The sequence below is a fragment of the Eschrichtius robustus genome, chromosome 12 (genome assembly GCF_028021215.1).
Source record: "Eschrichtius robustus isolate mEscRob2 chromosome 12, mEscRob2.pri, whole genome shotgun sequence".
In the NCBI taxonomy this organism is placed as follows: Eukaryota; Metazoa; Chordata; class Mammalia; order Artiodactyla; family Eschrichtiidae; genus Eschrichtius; species Eschrichtius robustus.
In genome coordinates this window covers 27,284,014-27,304,451 of record NC_090835.1, presented here as the reverse complement: position 1 = coordinate 27,304,451, position 20,438 = coordinate 27,284,014, and the positions used below count along the sequence as shown (strand labels likewise).

The window sequence follows — 20,438 nt, the reverse complement described above, 5'->3', positions numbered from 1 at the left end:
GTTTTAATAGCCAAATCGCTCTATTAATAGGATAAAACACAAAATTCTGGAAGGGATATCACATGGGCAGGAATTTATTATTAGAGAATCTGAAAGAATCCTCTTGGCTGGGTTAATTGCCTCAGATTTGTCTTCAGGAAAGTGCTTTCAATTTGAGTTTAGGTGCTTTATCTAGGAGGATTCTTTTGTTTGGTAATTTGGTCTCCAAGCTATATTTCTCCTTTGACTCAGGATGGCTAGAAAGAGAGGTGGCCAGGAAGTTGGTACTGGGCAAAAAGCTAGCTGCTTCTAGGGGTGGGGTGGGGTGTGTGTGTGTGTGTGTGTCTGGCTCCAAGCAAGTGTCTTAAACCTGCTCCAACTTTAGTTGTGTGTGTGTGTGTGTGTGTGTCTGGCTCAAAGCAGGTGTCTTAAACCTGCTCCAACTTTAGTTGTCCGTGTGTGTGTCTGTGTGTCTGTGTGTGTCTGGCTCAAAGCAGGTGTCTTAAACCTGCTCCAACTTTAGTTGTCCGTGTGTGTGTGTGTGTGTGTGTGTGTGTCTGGCTCCAAGCAGGTGTCTTAAACCTGCTCCAACTTTAGTTGTCCGTGTGTGTGTGTGTGTGTGTGTGTGTGTATGTCTGTGTGTGTCTGGCTCCAAGCAGGTGTCTTAAACCTGCTCCAACTTTAGTTGTCCGTGTGTGTGTGTGTGTGTGTGTGTGTGTGTCTGGCTCCAAGCAGGTGTCTTAAACCTGCTCCAACTTTAGTTGTCCGTGTGTGTGTCTGTGTGTCTGTGTGTGTCTGGCTCCAAGCAGGTGTCTTAAACCTGCTCCAACTTTAGTTGTCCGTGTGTGTGTGTGTGTGTGTGTGTGTGTGTGTGTGTGTCTGGCTCCAAGCAGGTGTCTTAAACCTGCTCCAACTTTAGTTGTCCGTGTGTGTGTGTGTGTGTGTCTGGCTCCAAGCAGGTGTCTTAAACCTGCTCCAACTTTAGTTGTCCGTGTGTGTGTGTGTGTGTGTGTGTGTGTCTGGCTCCAAGCAAGTGTCTTAAACCTGCTCCAACTTTAGTTGTCCGTGTGTGTGTGTGTGTGTGTGTGTGTGTGTGTCTGGCTCCAAGCAGGTGTCTTAAACCTGCTCCAGCTTTAGTTGTCCGTGTGTGTGTGTGTGTGTGTGTGTGTGTGTGTGTCTGTGTGTGTCTGGCTCCAAGCAGGTGTCTTAAACCTGCTCCAGCTTTCGTTGTCCGTGTGTGTGTGTCTGGCTCCAAGCAAGTGTCTTAAACCTGCTCCAGCTTTAGTTGTCCGTGTGTGTGTGTGTCCGTGTGTGTGTGTGTGTGTGTCTGGCTCCAAGCAGGTGTCTCAAACCTGCTCCAGCTTTCGTTGTCCGTGTGTGTGTGTGTGTCCGTGTGTGTGTGTGTGTGTGTCTGGCTCCAAGCAGGTATCTCAAACCTGCTCCAGCTTTCGTTGTCCGTGTGTGTGTGTGTGTGTCCGTGTGTCTGTGTGTGTCTGGCTCCAAGCAGGTGTCTTAAACCTGCTCCAACTTTAGTTGTCCGTGTGTGTGTGTGTGTGTGTGTGTGTGTGTGTGTCTGGCTCCAAGCAAGTGTCTTAAACCTGCTCCAACTTTAGTTGTGTGTGTGTGTGTGTGTGTGTCTGGCTCAAAGCAGGTGTCTTAAACCTGCTCCAACTTTAGTTGTCCGTGTGTGTGTCTGTGTGTCTGTGTGTGTCTGGCTCAAAGCAGGTGTCTTAAACCTGCTCCAACTTTAGTTGTCCGTGTGTGTGTGTGTGTGTGTGTGTCTGGCTCAAAGCAGGTGTCTTAAACCTGCTCCAACTTTAGTTGTCCGTGTGTGTGTGTGTGTGTCTGTGTGTGTCTGGCTCCAAGCAGGTGTCTTAAACCTGCTCCAGCTTTAGTTGTCCGTGTGTGTGTGTGTGTGTGTGTGTGTGTGTGTGTCTGGCTCCAAGCAGGTGTCTTAAACCTGCTCCAACTTTAGTTGTCCGTGTGTGTGTGTGTGTGTGTGTGTGTGTCTGGCTCCAAGCAGGTGTCTTAAACCTGCTCCAACTTTAGTTGTCCGTGTGTGTGTGTGTGTGTGTGTGTGTGTATGTCTGTGTGTGTCTGGCTCCAAGCAGGTGTCTTAAACCTGCTCCAACTTTAGTTGTCCGTGTGTGTGTGTGTGTGTGTGTGTGTGTGTCTGGCTCCAAGCAGGTGTCTTAAACCTGCTCCAACTTTAGTTGTCCGTGTGTGTGTCTGTGTGTCTGTGTGTGTCTGGCTCCAAGCAGGTGTCTTAAACCTGCTCCAACTTTAGTTGTCCGTGTGTGTGTGTGTGTGTGTGTGTGTGTGTGTGTGTGTCTGGCTCCAAGCAGGTGTCTTAAACCTGCTCCAACTTTAGTTGTCCGTGTGTGTGTGTGTGTGTGTGTGTGTGTGTCTGGCTCCAAGCAGGTGTCTTAAACCTGCTCCAACTTTAGTTGTCCGTGTGTGTGTGTGTGTGTGTGTGTGTGTCTGGCTCCAAGCAAGTGTCTTAAACCTGCTCCAACTTTAGTTGTCCGTGTGTGTGTGTGTGTGTGTGTGTGTGTGTCTGGCTCCAAGCAGGTGTCTTAAACCTGCTCCAGCTTTAGTTGTCCGTGTGTGTGTGTGTGTGTGTGTGTGTGTGTGTGTCTGTGTGTGTCTGGCTCCAAGCAGGTGTCTTAAACCTGCTCCAGCTTTCGTTGTCCGTGTGTGTGTGTCTGGCTCCAAGCAAGTGTCTTAAACCTGCTCCAGCTTTAGTTGTCCGTGTGTGTGTGTGTCCGTGTGTGTGTGTGTGTGTGTCTGGCTCCAAGCAGGTGTCTCAAACCTGCTCCAGCTTTCGTTGTCCGTGTGTGTGTGTGTGTCCGTGTGTGTGTGTGTGTGTGTCTGGCTCCAAGCAGGTATCTCAAACCTGCTCCAGCTTTCGTTGTCCGTGTGTGTGTGTGTGTGTGTCCGTGTGTCTGTGTGTGTCTGGCTCCAAGCAGGTGTCTTAAACCTGCTCCAACTTTAGTTGTCCGTGTGTGTGTGTGTGTGTGTGTGTGTGTGTGTGTCTGGCTCCAAGCAGGTGTCTCAAACCTGCTCCAGCTTTAGTTGTCCGTGTGTGTGTGTGTCCGTGTGTGTGTGTGTGTGTGTGTCTGGCTCCAAGCAAGTGTCTTAAACCTGCTCCAGCTTTAGTTGTCCGTGTGTGTGTGTGTCCGTGTGTGTGTGTGTGTGTGTGTCTGGCTCCAAGCAAGTGTCTTAAACCTGCTCCAACTTTAGTTGTCCGTGTGTGTGTGTGTCCGTGTGTGTGTGTGTGTGTGTGTGTCTGGCTCCAAGCAGGTGTCTCAAACCTGCTCCAGCTTTAGTTGTCCGTGTGTGTGTGTGTGTGTGTGTGTGTGTGTGTGTCTGGCTCCAAGCAGGTGTCTTAAACCTGCTCCAACTTTAGTTGTCCGTGTGTGTGTGTGTGTGTGTGTCTGGCTCCAAGCAGGTGTCTCAAACCTGCTCCAGCTTTAGTTGTCCGTGTGTGTGTGTGTCCGTGTGTGTGTGTGTGTGTGTCTGGCTCCAAGCAGGTGTCTCAAACCTGCTCCAGCTTTCGTTGTCCCCCTGCAGGATGGCACTCCTGTAACCCAGGTGATACAGCTTCATCCCTTAGGACAATTCTGCCCTCTCACCCCCATCCTGTCAGTCCCCCGAGAAACTAACAGTGGGGTACACCCATTGCTTGTCCTGTTTCATCCTCATAAAAAGCCTCACTCACTCCGTGCCTCCCAATTCTAGCAGACAGATGAGGCAATTTGGCTAGCATCAGCTTCTTGCTCTCAGGTTTCCCAGAAGAGGCTGCAGGCTGACAAATCGGTCGGGCCCTTTACTTGGCCAGTTTGCCTCTGCTATTTCAGTGCTCTTCAATTATGATGGTGCAAACAGTCATTTAGCCAGAGGGGAGGGGGCTCTTTTGTAGCTGTTAAAAATATGCCCCACGTTTGAAGTCTCTTCCTCTATTTGTTGAACCTCTTGAAAACTCTGTGATGAACTATTTTGCATGGCTGCCCACTCAGGAAATGGATCTGGAAAGAGAGCTTGCCTCCTCCGTGGAGACCTGGATACAGACCTACCCCCTCCCACCTCCCCCATCCATCATCACAAGACAGCTTCACCACGCTAATTCTTGGCTTAGACTTCATCTAAAGAACAATTTCATTTTCACTTACATTTTAAAGCAGGTTTTAAAATATGCTTAAAATCCGCCTGTTTTCCTTTTCCGAAAGTAACCCTATCAACATAAAAATTCCTTTTTCCCTTCTTCCTTCTTTCCTCTCTGTCAGTTCACATGGGGGTGACCGAGCCTGGGACTGATTTAGGAGGTCTGGGTGCTCCTGTGAGCTCCGCGTTTAAATAGGTGTGGGATACTGGCTGAAGTGTTGATCTGTCTGAGCCTCAGTTTCCTCGTGTGTAACATGAGCCGAACTTTTAGTTCCCTTTCTGCTGTCGCTGTCATTTAATCATCCTTAAGGTCCCTTTACACCTTCCATGTGCATGGGATGGAGCTTAATGCAGTGGGAATTTCCAGCAAGTAAAACGAGCAGCCCTTGGATTCTGCTTACACAAAATCATCATTTACTCAGAATTAGGCTCATTATCTTAATGGTTCCAACAACTCAAGAGTGCTTAACAGGGTGGCTGGCTCCCATGAAATTTCTGAGAGTTTCATTGAGCTTATTACATTCAGACAAAAAAAAAAAAGTGCAGCAGTAGGCCAGGAATGCTTTTTAAAGGTGTCCATGGACGGGGTGTGATTTTGATGCCCCATCCAAGCAGGGATTTTGAAATTTTTGTTCTCTGCTGTGTTCCCAGCACCTAAAACAGTACCTGGTACACAGCAGGCACTCGAAACATATGCGTTAAAATAATGAATTTATCTCATTGAAATAAATAAATGTGCTCTCTCAACAAATATTTTCTATTTCTTGATTTTAGGAAATGTTGATACACTAAATTCAACAGCAATAGTTTATTTGAGCTAGGATAGCAGGTGATTAAGTGGGTGGGCTTAGAGGGTCACGAAGACTGAATTTGAGGCCAACTCTGCCGTTACAGGGTATGCAATGTGAGGAAGTTGATTAGTGTTTCTGAGTCTCATTTTCCTCATTTGTAAGTTGAGAATGGTGTTTGAGTCTACTCTCAGAGGGGATTGTTGACAGGATCTGATAAGCAGAACCTGTAAAGCACCTACGTGCCTGGCATATACTAAGTGCTCAAAAACCTTAGCCACGAGTGAACGGGAAGGCTTCTTAGTGCTCCCAAAGCCAGTTTGTTTAATATTCTTAGGGAGCCAAGGCTGTCACTACATTGATCGCTATTAACCTATATTGTTAGTTATAGGTTGCTTCTTAAACCATATTGTTTCTCGGAAGCTGGGAGTCCTTCCCAAGCTCTCTGCTTTATGCTTCTCCTCTGCCCCTGTATAACCAGTTCCTATTCTCTGTCTCTGTTTTTGCTGGGTGATGTTCCAATTTCTCTGTGGTCAGAACACACACTTAAATCCCCTGGTAGATAATATGTTCCTTGAGGGTAAGTTTCTGATCTGTTACTTCCCCTGGCAGCTCCCAGAGGAGCCAGGTCCTTAGAAGGTGTTTATTAACTGACTTACTCTGACATTTGCATCCCAGGAAACTTCCCATCGACTTTATTAAGGAGTCACACACATGGGGATTCAGATGGCATCTTGCAAATCCCAAAGTGGGAACATGTGTTCTTAGGGGGAAAAAAATCTTATAAAAGGAAACAGAATTCTAGGTGCAGGTGTCTTTGGATACCATTCAGATTGTCTGCCTGTGTCTCCATACATGTCTAGGACCATATGCATTACATATGTTATCTATTTTAAAATAAAACACTGCAGTGGTCCAGCTGTTCCAAATTCTGTTTCAAAGAACTTGTGGGTGCTTCTCAAGCAACACCATCTAGTCATCCTTGCACGGTCCCAGTCTGTTCTTCTACAGTGCTGAACATTAAAAACTAAATGCTCCTTGCAATCGCATTTTGCCCTGTGCAAACAATTGGAATTGGTTGATGAGAGAAAAAGAAAACTCCAATGTTGACATTAGCAAGGGGAAAACAGCCCAGAGCAAAAGGATGAGAAAGTCAATTCCTGGATTCAGGACACCCTGGGATCAATTCCCTTGCCAATGTTTGGCATGTGTCAAGGGAATGCAAATGAATTTAAATACTAGGCTGAGCAAAACAGAATTAGGAGGGTAAAGTAGAAGCTTAAAACTCTAATGATGTTTGGATTATCTCTTGCTTTGGGAGATGCATACCAACGTTCTTTTTCATTAATATATGTATTATTTTTTTGTTATTTAAGAAATCAAGGATCGACTGCATTTTAAGAATTTACTTCAATCTTTACCTTTTTCAGACCTGGCTGAATAGTTGCTCAGTCCTGCTTGGTTTGCAAGGGCTTCAAATGTATTGAAAATGGGCTATGTAATTTCATAGGCTCTGAAGCTAGGGCATAATTCAACACATCTTCCAAACAATGCTTCTTGTTTCACTTCTGGGCTGTAATTGCGTAAAGATTTCAGAGTTCAGGCATGGGCATAGGAGACTGACTTCAGACTAAACTTAGATGAATAAAGCTGATATTGGTACCTAAGCTACATTTATAAACTTCAAAGAACTATCAATGGGTATCCATGACACAGAAGCAGGCTGATGGACATGCAGACTTAGGGAAGGCAAGTACGCTTTCAAGAGGAAACTAATTAAAATTTTTACCCCAAGTTTGCTCGGAAACAATTTTGGTTTGGCATTTAAGGAATGTTGGGAAAATAATGGTTCCTAAAGTGATACGATTATGTGGATTTTATACTCTCATTTAATCTACTTAAATTTCAAGTGATGTTCCTAATTGACCATCCTATCGTTTATTTCGTCTGTGATGTTTGGGTTCATTTCATGTTTGATATTCTTTTTCTTTTTCTCCTTCACAATGGGAAAGAATATACCATATTTTTTCATGATCTCTTGTCTTAATAGAAAGCATATTTGTGTGATCTTTTTTCTGATAGAAAGAAATTTAGATACGTTTGCAATAAGGTCTACCAAATGGAATTTTCTTGTGGGGGGGATAATATAGCTTTCCAATTTTCATTTTGTTGAGATGTTTCTATTATCCCAACAGCTCGGGGAGTGAATACAAAAGGTCAAATCTTTTTATTTTGTAGTATTACCTGTTAGAACTTTTCATAGGCTAGGGAAAAAGTTCTGCTGTTGAAAACAACTGTGATTGTGTTGTTAACAAATTGTCTGAGGGAGGCTCCTTCCTCTAATGAATCCCTTTTATAATAAACTAGGGGTAGCTGCTTTAACGCTGAAATTTAGAGCACAGTTATGGCTGTTGTTATTCCTGATGGATGCTAGAGGCAAGAGAATAGCTCATGTAACTATAAAGTCATTGTGAACTCGAAGTGCAAATTAAAAGGTGACTTTGTATCTTTCCTATATGGAAAATGTGTGCTTGTCATATCTGCTTGACAGTACAAGAGTGAATGTATGGTTTGGACAATAACGAACAATGACAGTAGTCAACCTCATCAGAAGACATGAAATAAAGAAATGACAATGATTGATGGCAGCTGACTGCTTACGGATTTTTCTAGAAGAGTTTTTCCTTGGCATGATCAAGTAACCAGGGGATGTTGTGCCCTGCCTGAGCTCTGCACAGCAAGCAAAAGACTGGTCCTCCCCTGCCTGCTGCCCTTGAGAAACAACTTAATTCCTTCATGGTCCCTTTGACTCAATCAAGCTAACTTGCATGGCCAAGAGAGGATGGCTTCTTCCGAAGCTATCAAGGTCCACATTGCATTTTGCAGAAATCGCTGGCAATACACCCAAGGGGATAAACATGGGATATTTATTTCAATGTTCATTTTTATAATTCTTCATAAGACAAATGCTTTGAGTAAAAATCATAACAGAATTTTTTGTCAATGATCTCAAAACAAATAAATGATTTGTAATTTTCCCTGCTGTAGTTACTACATTTTCAATTAATTTACACAGTACTTGGTAATATTTTTTATGTCCCTGCAACATGAGCAAACACAAATTTTCTATAGTTGACTAATTAATAATGTATCTTTCTATAAATGTATCTTTCTATAAATCTTTCTATAAATCTATAAATTTTCATAGGTCATGAAAATACTCAGCTGATTAGGGAATAATATGTTAAATGTGTTTGAAGCAGTTAACAATGAAGTGACCCTTCATTTAAGATGATCTATTGACATCCTAACACGGTATTTGGAAAATTTTGGCCCTGATTGTGAGAGACTATTCTTTTAAAAAGTCATTTACTTTAGAGTGAGAAGGAAAGTGATACACAGTGTGGTTTGGGGTCACGCAAATTAATATTGAATTCATTCTCTGATGTTGCATTCCTGCAATGTAGCAACTGCAAGTTGACAATACAAGAAGATGCAGCAAAAATCTCCTGAGACAAAACTATAGAAGGAATTAAGGCAAAAAGCTATTTGGAAGTCTACCAGGATAGCAATGCATTGTTGTGCAAATACATGTAAATTCACTAGAACAAAATTCATTCAGTCATCTATTCATCCATCCTTTCTTTTAATCTTTAAAAAAAGTATAGCAAAATCCTAAAGGCCCACAAAGTTCACATTCTATGGTAAGCTTTTAAAAATGCCTCATCGGACATGGAAAGGAAAGGAAAGTTAAATTATCTGCTTGAAGTGGTAAAAAAAAAAAAAAAAAAAAAAAAAAAAAATCTGTCTGCTAGCCAGGGGTACATTTATGCAAAAGAAAAGAAAACAGAAAGAAAGGAGGGATAGAAAGCAAATTAAAGAAAAAAACAAAAAGAAGAAAGGACTATTATTAAATGGTCAGGAGAAATGATGTGACCTACAACTTCTAAGTTTGCATTCAAAATACTCAAGTACATATTTGCCTGCTCTCTTGACCAATTTTTCTAGCTCCCTCTAATGTCTAGTTTTCCCTCAACACATTTTTGGTGGACAGCTTTTTCCTCTATGAATAAAGGAACTGTGTACTCTCTTTTATTAATAACTCAAATAGTGAAGAGGACGATGTTTCTATGTTTTAAAGTTTCTTTTCTTCTCTTACAGGTGTATTTTTAGAAAAATGAATACAAATACAAATGATGTCCAAAAAAGTTATTGTTGTCATTGTTCTTGGGAGAGCAGCAGAGAGATATTTGAGACCAGAGGTCAAAACCCTCCATGACATTGTGAGACTGTGAATCTGAAGCTTCTGTGAATAAGCTACATGAATTCAATTGGGTCCTTAATGTCCTGTTTTTGTGCGTGGTAGTTGCATGTATTACATGTCTCTTTTCAAAATTAATCCTCTCTTGGATCTTAGAGCACACCCTCAAGCCAGGTAGAATGAATTCTTTCGTGTTCAAATAATGAATTTACTTTATTGTGTTCCGCAATTTCTTGGAGTCTTGCTCAGTTAACATCTCTGGGTTTCCTACCCCCCCTTTCTATTTGTTAAGGTACCCGTGGTTACCACACCATTGGTTCGCTGACCATTCTAGCCTTTGGAATGGGAAAGGAAAAACAACAACGGCAGCACATCATCAGGGTGCAAAATGATCTGTTTTCAGGCATTAAGCAGTCAGGTAGCTGTGAATTCCACGAAACAAAGGCATTATTTGCCATTTTGTTGTGATGTTCATTAATATTCTTGGAATAAAAAAAAATTAGGATATGTTAATGGTTGGCTTTACTCAGAGGATCATTTGATGCCAATATGAAAGCCAAGGAGAGGAGGCAATTATGCACACATCACATGCATCCTAGTTTCAGTATGAAGCTGACATTTCAGACCTACGGTCAGGAAAATAACATGAAAAGTTTTACTACAAAGTCTAGACATGAGGAAGATTTCAGAGGAGAGGGAGGAAGCACATTGCAGGTGTCAGATAATCTAGTCTGATTATCTGAGCTGTGCTAGCTATAGGGGAACACTTACCCTTCAGTCCAGCTAGAAGTTAGCAGGGTAAGAAGGAACAAACCAGAATAACATAAAGACTAGCAACAAGGCTCAGGAAAGCAGACAGGAGTTCTAACCTAGCAGCTAAAGTTCTTGGGTTCGAGCAAAGATTGAACAAGAAAACTTAAATGAAACAAAACAAAAAACCAAAGTCAACCCCCCCAAACCAACAGTAACCAAGATCCCCCTAACTGTTGAAGACCGTTCAGGCGGTAGCAAAATTAGAACAATTCTCAAAGACATCCAACTTTAGGGATCTGTGATGCGATTAACACTTATCAGTTGAGAAACAGACATCAGTATGAGACTCATTGCAAGTGATATATCAATCATTGACCAAAGAGCAAAGCTTAAAATACCCCCTCCCCCTGCACTCTTGAGAACGGAGGTACTGATTTTCCACTGTTCCTCTAACACAGATTGCATAGGGATCAGGTGTTTCAATGAGAGGCCACTTGGCGTAATAAATCGTGGCAACACTCAACTCAATGATTTGGACGTCATTTCCAAGGTAAGCAACGTTGGCCTTAAAAAATTGGAAAATTGCAAGTATTTGTTTTAAAAAGTTGTATAGCTAGGCACTGACTTAATTTTTTCAAGTTTTAACCAAAAATAAAAAATAAAAAAAAAAAAGAGAGAGAGAGAGAAATTAAATCAACAGCAACACACATCAAAAAAACCACAAAAGAACAAAAAGGTTTAAAAGTTTGGTGGAACCCTCCCAAAGTCATTGTAGAGTCACATACAAACTAATGAATAGCAGGATCTATTTTTTTTTCAGTTTTTCCAATTGCATACAAATACTCCACTCCACTCTTAGACGTGTCTTTTCATTTTGAAATCGAGCTTTTGAAATTGCAAAAAATAAAATCTGCACCCAGAAGTCTGTTAAACTGAATTTAGAAAGACCCAAATAAACTCACAATTACGCTCAAGTATCCCAAACTGTAAAATATTCCATTCTCAAGTTTCCCTTGAGCAGACAGCGACATGACAAGACTGGAGTGTTTATTTTTCTCTATCCAAAAAACCTCTCCCATTTCTCTGTAGCTTCCCTTTGCCATGTAAATATTAACAAAGTGATTACAAAGTTAACTCATAGAAAAGTTGTTCTTAAAAATCATTCACTTGCAAGAACAGCAAATACTTTGAGAAAATATTCAAAGACAGGGATTTGATGAGATGTGTACAGAATTAAGTATTTAACAATGACCCTTACCTTTTGGAAGTCAGGGAAATCTTTTTAAAATGCAATACTTGATTGTTTTCACTCCTTTTGTTAGAGGGTCTGTGATTGACTTAACGTTTGTGATGTGACAATTAAAATAAATCGAGGTATAGACTGAGAACCAAGTGTCAGTGAAGGATCAAAGTTTGCTACTTTACTACTATGTTGTAATTGTTTTTCATTTTTCTGTTATCTCACTTTGTAGTACCAGGTGACCAAACTATCCCAGTTTGCTCAGGACTAAAGGGCTTCTGGGACAGAGGACTTTAATGGCTAAAACCAGGCAAGACTTGGGCAAATCTGGATGAGTTGGTTACGCTAAGTTTGAATAAACATTGTTAAGTTTGACTGAGTTAATATAAAGCCTGATCTATTTAATAGTGAGGGTTTGAATTCACCAGTTTAAATGCAGCTTTGAAGTAACTGTTACGTAACCACCACTCTGTGGCAGACTCCACTAAAAATTATGATATATCCCCTACCCTCAGCCATTTTTGGTTGATTTGCACAACTACTCAGTGCATTACCACACAATGTAAAATTCTTGGCTCCTGTTTGAATCTTTCTCATGGGTTTTAAATACCCCTAACTGTAAACGAGCAGATACAGAAGGTTGGTTTGGTTAAACCCTGACTGGATTCCGATGCTGGTTTCTAAAGTATGGGAACAGAGCCTCACTTTCTGGTACTCCGGCTGCAGTTTTTATTAAGTGCCTAAACTAGCATTAGATAGAATCTGGAGCAGTTGAGGCTCCGTTTCAGGGGTAGTAAAGTAACTATGGGATTATTAGGTTTAACACTAGTGGGTTGAAGCTCCGCGTAAAGATTGTCATTGACGGCAGGGTCATGGTGTACAGTTGTGCAGAATGGGCACTGCACAACTCAGGAGGTACCATTCACATTTCTGACTATGGGAAAAGTGTCTCCTGCAGGGCACAATCTGCATGGCTGAAAGTGGTGGCTTCCTTCTTACAGAACCTGGTAAGAAGGAAGGTAGCCCTCACACTCTCTAGAGAACCTCTGTTCCTGGGCAGTGATTAAGGGGACAATAAGAAACAGGGTGGTTCTGCCACCAGGTACTGGTAAATCCCAGACGCATCAATTATCTGACCTTCTCACTCACCTCTCAGCCTACCTCACATGCTCTCTAGGAATGATATTACTTACCCCACCCCACAAATTCGAACCCTTAGAATTTTGCTTTGGATGCTCCGTTTAATAAAAGTTCCCTCTGTCGACTAGGATAGTGACATACCTCAAGCTTGTGTGTACTCAGCTGAATCTTGTAGCTGATTGCCTAATGACTAGGTTCTCATTGCATAGCTAAATGAATCCTACCCACGGAGGGAAATGTAAATCGAGAGCCCTTATGTATTTCCATGAAGGGACATCCATCCCCTCTTCAAGAGCCTCCATTACTGAGCTCCTTTTTTAAAATCAGGGTCTGGTCTCCATTTAATTTTACCCCTGAATGTCCATCCTCTTTCCTACACTAGAGAGAAAAAAGGGGGCTAATCACGAACCAAGTAGTAGTTTCTTAATCTTGGCGGATGATAGAACAAAGACACTGAATGTAAGGTGAAATGACTTCAGAAGAAGTGGAGATTATATGGAAATAAAACCAGGATTTTCCAAATATCACCTGTGATACATGTTTTATGAGCTTGATTTGGATGGTGGTTATGGTTAGGAATTTTTTCCTGATACACAGTTAATTCCATCTCAGAGGACTATAATGGGATGTGTTGTTTCTAAATTCATTTAAAAGGAGCCTGTCAGGCAAGGTGAAAGAAGGGATTCCATTACAGAGGAATTTTTTTAATTCAATAAAGATTGGGGATGCTTTATTTCAACTAGCGACTAAACCATTTAAAAAGAGACTCTGCCTTCTCTCTCTTTGCTCTCAAACTTAAATGCCACAAATGTTAGAGAAAAAAGAGAGTAGGACACTTGGTGGTGGCCATGGTCAGAAGGGCTGTCCCTCCTCCCCTGAGTCCCTCGTCAACTTCTTCCTTATTCTTTCAGGGTTTTCTTTGTGGAAACCCACATGATTGTGTGATTATTTATAATGTCCCACAGGGAATGCATCTTCCTTTAAAAAGCCATCAGTGCTGGACGGGAATCCCTGGGAGCACCTGATGGATAGTATTTGTCATCCAAAAAGAGTTTTTCCCCATCAATAAAGGTGTTACAAGGTTTAAGAACATCGTCTTGTTAGATAAAAACAGACATGGCAGTGGAATTCATTGAAAAGACAATATTCTCTATTTAGTTGCTGTAGCTACAAAATTATTCGATCCATATTTTTTAAAATTTATTTATTTAATTTATTTATTTTTGGCTGTGTTGGGTCTTCGTTGATGCGCATGGGCTTTCTCTAGTTGCAGCGAGCGGGGGCTACTCTCCTTTGTGGTGAGCGGGGATCTCATTGCGGTGGCTTCTCTTGTTGCGGAGCACGGGCTCCAGGCGCACAGGCTTCAGTAGCTGTGGCACGCGGGCTCAGTAGTTGTGGCTCGTGGGCTCTAGAGCACAGGCCCAGTAGTTGTGGCACACGGGCTTAGTTGCTCCGCGGCATGTGGGATCTTCCCGGACCAGGGCTCGAACCCGTGTCCCCTGCATTAGCAGGCAGACTCTTAACCACTGTGCCATCAGGGAAGCCCTCGATCCATATTTTAAGAGCAACAGAGGAGACAGTGTGAAAGCACTGTGTTCAAGGTCAAATTTCTGATGAGGGACCTTCACACTTGCTTTCCCTTTTGCCGTAATTCTCTTTCCACAGATATTTGTGTGACATTCTTTATGGTATTTCTCAGTGTCTGAAACTATCTTACTCATTTTTTTACTTGTTTACTGTCTAGACTTCCCCACTGGGCTGTAGGTATCCTGAGAGCAGGGATCTCACCTGTCTTCCTCATCAATGTCTTGTCATCTAGACAGTTGCTCAGTGAACTACACTGAATCAGTGGGTTCCATGCTAAAGTCAGGACTCACCATGATTATTGCTAAAAATGACTTGTACCCGAGCTATTCCTAATTGACCTGTTATTCAGAACCCTAACATCTCTATTTAGGGTTCATGTTTTGTAAAAAATGAATTATTTAATTTGGTGCTTGATGTTTTCAGTGCTTCCATTTTCTTTGTTTCAATAAGCATCTCCAAGTGTATGCTGTCTTTCGTCTGACCCTGTGTGTCTGAAGTGTTGCAAGATAAAAACCAACGTAGGTAGCATGAAGGCATGGCAAAGGGGCAAGAAATTAAAGCAGATGCTGAGGTAAGAGGGGAAGAGACTGGAATATGAACTGGGGCTGTTTAAGGAGGAAGTTTCATTTTTGGGTTCTGGTATTTTAGCTCAGAATGGGTACCGTGGTTTTTTTTTTTTTTCCACTGCATGTGATAATGTCATCATTTATTTTTAAATGGTTCTAAGTTGCAGATTTAAATTTATTTCAAATCAAGCCCTATTTTACAATTACTTTTAATAGGAAGAAATGAGGCAAGGACATACATAATCTACCATATTTGAAGGACTCAAACAAATACATGTTTGGTTGTGAATTCTAAACTCTCACCAAAACAGACAGATAAAATCCACCTAAAATATATTTTCTTTGTTTAGTCCTTAGGGGGAAATGTCAAGTATTGCACTTTAAAATTATTTTCATCTAACATTTTTGTCCCAACTTTCCCCCTCTGAAATCACTATTTTTTCTTTTCAGCAAACATGATTCTGTGAATCCTTAATGTTAAAAGCAACTAGATTTTCTAACTCAACTTTGGAAGATTGACTTTACTCTACAGAGCTATTTTTAACAAATGGCATATTTACTTACAAAATTGGGAGATGGGGGCGTCCAGCTGAGGCACGTTCCCTCCCTTGGCGTTGAGTTTCTGGACTTGGGTTGGGGGCACAGGCTTGTGTGACTGCCCGGTAGCCCGGTACATGGCTTGGACCCAGAGAATGCGATCTTGCTCATCATCACTTGCAAATATCACGGTGTCTCCTTCTTTGACTGCATTGAAGAAGGCTCGGCCACCCTCCAAACCTGGGTTAAAAGGGAAAAAAAACTGCTAAGTTGAGCTGCAATGTTCTTGGCAGGACTAAGTTCTGAGAGAGGCAGTTTCTGTGCTTTTTCTTGGGCTGCAGAAGGGAGGAGCCATTGATCTGACTGTAGGATGGGAAATCTGATACCCACTTGGCCACAAAGGGGGGCCATGGTGTCCAAGAAGCATTTTGAGCCCAGCTCTTGTCTCCCGCCATCTTCGTTTGGTTGGAGACAGAGTTGTCAATTGAGCTGCCTAACGGACGGGTAAACATCTGTCTATAAATACACTATTATTTTTCTCATCTTTAAAAACAAACAAGCCGGACAACAAAAACATCTCTTGACCCCCACTTCTCCCTTGAGCTACTGCCCTATTGTTCTTCTCTTTACAATGTAAGTGGATCTCTACCAGGGCTTCTCAAATTTTAGTGCACATGTGAATTCTCTGGGCATCTTGTTAAAACGTAGCTTCTGATTCAGTAAGTGGGGCTAGAAGCTGAGATCCTGCATTTCTACTCAAGCTTCCAGATGATGCTGATGGTGCTGGTTGGAGGACCACACTTCAACTAGCAAGGGTCTCTCTCCTCTTAAAGCCCTAAAGCCCTTCTGATCGGGCTGCTACCCCAGTGAAACTTGTCAAGGTCACCAATTACTTCCCCGATGCTGAGTCCAATGATGAACTCAAAGGCTTCATTTTGTTCCATCCATCAACTCATTCCATTCTCTTTGAAAGATTTTCTTCACTTGGCTCCAGGTCATCTGATTTTCTTCCTCCTTCCCTTGCTGTTGCTTTCAGTCTTGTTTGCTGGTTCCTCTTCCTTTCGCTCCTCCTCCTGACCTTTAAATGTGGGAGCATCCTGGTCTTCTGTCCTTGGACCTCTTCTTCATCTACACCCAATCCCCCAGTGATGCCATCGAGTCAAATGCCGTGGATATGCTCATGGTCTCTACATTTCTAGCTCTACCCTGGACCTCTCCCTTGAACAGCAGACCTGAACATCCAGTGGTTTTCTTGACTTCTCCACATGGATATTTGAAAGAGACCCCAAATTTATCACATCCAACACTGAACTCCTGGTGTTTTTCCCAAACCTCCTCTCCACCTCAGTAAAGCTGATCTCTTCCTTCTGGGTGCTCAAGTCCACAACCTCGGGGTCCTTTCTGACTCCTGATTTTCTCTCACTGCCCATTCCAATGAAATTCTGCAGGCTCTACTTTCAGGACGTCAGAACAGAATTTGACCCATTCTTCCTTCTCCAGTGCTGCCACCCTGAATTCAGCCATGCTCATCTCTCACCTAGATTATTTCAATAGCCTCCTATCTGATCCATCTGCCTCCATCCTCACTCTCTATACTTGATTCTCCAGATGGGGGCCAGAGTAATCGGTTTAGCATAAGAATCAGGTCATGCCACCCCTCTGCTCAAAACCTACCAGTAGCTCTACATTTCACTCAGAGGAAGAGTCTAGGTTCTGACAAGGTCTGCAAGGCCCCACATGAATTGACCCTTCACTACTTCTACCATCCTCTCCTACTACTCTCTCTCTCACGTGCCCCTGTATGCACCCAAGTCATGATGGCCATGCTGGCCTCTTGCTGCTCCTTGAACACTCCAGGTGTGTTCTCACCTCAGGACCTTTGCACGTGATATTGCCTGTGCGTGGAACTCTTCCTCCACATATCTGCATGAGTCACAACCTCACCTCCTTTGTGTCTTTGCTCAGACGTCGCATGCTTGTTCAGGCCTTCCCTGACCTCTACCTCTCCTTACTCACCTCTCTTCTCTTGTATTATTTTTCTCCGTAGCTCTTACCACCTCTAACAAATTATATAATTTACTTCCTAAAGACACGGAGTTTTTGTCTCTTTTGTTCACTGCTGCATCCCTGGTACCTAGAACAGTGCATGGCATAGAGTAGGTACTCAACAAACACAAGTTGGATGAATGAATGCTCTACAGACCCATTTTTGTCCCACAGGCAGTTCTCAAGGTTAAAATTTAGAGAGAAGTAGGCAGAAGCCTCTCTTTGGTCTCAGGCCAGAGAGACATTGTGTCTGTCAACATATTCCAAAAGCCTGTATTTTGCGGTTACTGGGACTCTCTGTCCATAAATAAAGCTTCATATCTTCATCAGGTTCCTCATCATTCCTCCCCTCCCCTGCCTTCCCCCACCAGTTATCAGTTTAAAGATGAAAGGGGTTTAAGTGGAGTGATTAGCATCCCTAAATTTCCAACAAGGCCCGGTCACTAACCTGTTTGACATTTGCATTGGAAAAGATTTCTGGTGACGTTAAGACTTCTCCATTGTGCTGACAATGTTCATTCTAATGTCTATTCCACAAGAGTGGGTGTGTGTTGGTAGTTTTGCACTTAGAATTGCCAGGGATTCTAGAACAATAAAGAGCATCTTCTTTATATGAAGGGTCTAGTGGTGCACCATTTTAAATAAAAGCTTTATGGTGGTTATGATTATGAAGGAATATTTTGCTTCATTTTTTACAGAGAGTTTTAAAATGTGTGATTTGGATAGGATGACGTACAGTTAGCAAGCTGGGAAAACCTGATGAAATGAATGGATACAACCATAAGAAGGAAAATTCTGCAGGGTGAGAGAGGAAGAAGAGCTTTGAGGGATGCTTTAACCCCTGAAAAGTGGGTACCAAGGAGCTAAAAGGAAGAGTGGGGTCAGTAGAGCTTCTGTAGTCTAGTCTCATGGTAACCTTCGGGATAAGCTACTATGATACCGTGGGTGATCTGCAGGCTAGACATCACTGGATGGGTCCTTTTCCTTGCCCCACCACCTCCCGTCTGCCAGGGCCCACAGCTGGGAATAGGGACACTGTGATCCTGGAGCTACAGTCAGAAAGTCAGTTCATGGGACTGCCTCAGGAAGTAGAGAGGTAGGGATGGAAAGATGCTAAGTGTTCAGATTTTTATTTAATCCTCCCAACAGCCCTGGGAAGCAAGTACTATTATTCCCACTGTATAAATGAGGAAACTGAGTCACAGAGAAGGAGATAACTATCCCATGAACACAAAGTGGAGCTGTAAGCATCAGAGCTGGGCTTCTAACCCGGGCTGTCTGACTCTAGAGCTGATGACCATAAGCATTGTGCTGGACTGCTGCAGAGCCTGACAGCATGCCTGGCACACAGTAGCTGCTCTCAGAGGATCAGTTACTAACAACAGAGTGAAGCCTAATCGTGGAGGGAGTGGGGCAAAGAGAAACATCTATAGCAGCAGAAGCAAGGGCAGTGACAGCAGCGGAGAGCACCAGAGCTTTTCCAGAAAGCGTGGGAGACCAAGGACACACCATTGAGGGTGAGGAGAGAGCAGAGAAACTAGCTGAAAGAAAACCAAGGAAGGAGAAGGCAATGTGAACATCAACACGTGCTCCTAGGCAGCAGTCTTGGGCAAGGCAGCAGTTCCCGGGGACGGCATCTGCAAAATGCAACGTGTGACAGTGCCTGGGCTCTCCACGGAATAGCCCACAGGTACTGACCTGTCAAGAACAAGAGGACACGTCTGGGAACGGATGGAGGCAGACCAGGCAAGGAATGTCGGCCAGCTCCCGGCTGGGGATTGCCGTTCCAACAACACACATGGACGTGGTCTGTTTACTATGGTAAAGTTGAGTTGTCAAAGATTTAATTTAGTTGTTTAAATTGCGCCACTGAATTATTCTGAATGAATATCCTCTTATTTGAAGACTTAATTGCTCGATCTAATAGGAATTGAGAGATTGTCGAGTACTCTTCGAACCATACCCAGGGAAAGGTAAAGTGTAGTGTTTTCATCTTTTGATTAAAATGAGGGCTCTGAATGTAAAACTTACTTACAGTTATTTACCAGTTCCCCAAACCAATCTTTCAAGGACCCTAAACAGGTAGAGTTGATTTACAGCAAGTGATTATGTCTGGATGACTGCTGGATCTCAGGCTGGTACAAAGGCAAGGATGTCCATGCTACAAGGCTACCTGCCCCATAAACATCTCCACCAGTTGGTTCCATTGACAACCAGGATAAAGCTGAGAGGAGAGGGGGGACAGATGGACCCAGAAGTCCTGCTCCAGGTGCACACTCACCTTTCAGGGAGCAGAGGGAGAGACTCCACAAATCTCTGAAGACACTGGCTAAATTGTGCATTACCCTGATCTCCAGCTGGCAAACTTTACTATACATAAGAATCCCCTAGAGTGCTTATTGAAATAGGAGGATTCTGCCCTCCCCTTTCTGGTTCTTGGTTAGGTTTGGGGTCCAGGAACTCCTATTTTCCATAAGCACTCTTTAAGAAATTCTGGGTTAGACTTTTCTCATGACGATTGGGAGTATTTGAATCTCCATTTTCAATCAAACGTTGCTTTGAAAATAACTAGGACTTGGCACACGGAAAGGCAGAGAGGATTCTGCTTATTATTCTCAAGAACATCATCACTTTACTTTCCATTGACATCCTTGGTAAAGGAATTTATAAATTATATCCCATGGGATCAATGAGAAAAAAAGAAGAGAAGCTTTTATAATACATATGCACAGTTACCCCTTTTGCATGTAGATAGAACAGCATTCTCCCCACTCCTGCCCTTCCCACTGTAGGAAGAGAATTCTGCTTTTGTATGATAAAATAACAACTCTAGCTTTGCTATAGCTGTACACAGAGCTATGTTTTACTGCAGCTGCCAAAGGGTGTGATGGGTTAGACCCCAAGTCCCAGCTCTTTTTCTTCCTTTACAAAATGAGATGATAATCCGGGTCCCATATACTTGGTGGATTGTGGTAAAATCCAAATGCCATCACGTAGAGGAAAGGAATAGTAAACTGGCTTAAAAGAAGGTAGTGTCATAAGATGGTATTGTTTTTCCTTCTCATATTGGTCCTTGAGTCTCCCACTTTAAAATGGAGGTCTTAGGAAAGAGGGACTCTGTTTCTCTGAAGGGAACTCAACGGTGTGAGACCACAAACCATCACAGAATGCCACGAGGGCTGCTTTCTTAATACAGGGGCCACATCCTTTCCATGAGTTGTTGCATGAAATCGGCTCAAACTTGTAGGTTCTATTGATTAGGAGGGATTTCCAGGCAGAGCCTTTAATTTATGTCTTATGTGGTCAGCTCTGCATCATTGTGCTCTGGCAGGATGCTCATTATCTATAGAAGTCTGAGGAGGCGGGGCTGGTCCAGA

The 20,438-nt window shown here is 42.7% G+C and overlaps 1 protein-coding gene across 4 annotated transcripts in view; it reads right to left on the bottom strand.

Annotated features, from left to right (window-relative positions):
• The window catches only part of CADPS (calcium dependent secretion activator), a 483,330-nt gene that overhangs the window by 149,561 nt on the left and 313,331 nt on the right, over positions 1-20,438 (bottom strand). For all 4 annotated transcript variants that reach the window (XM_068557631.1, XM_068557633.1, XM_068557634.1 and 1 more), the window contains exon 11: positions 15,043-15,255. In XM_068557631.1, the coding sequence (XP_068413732.1) occupies positions 15,043-15,255 (213 nt within the window). The remainder of the gene's footprint in view (positions 1-15,042; positions 15,256-20,438) is intronic.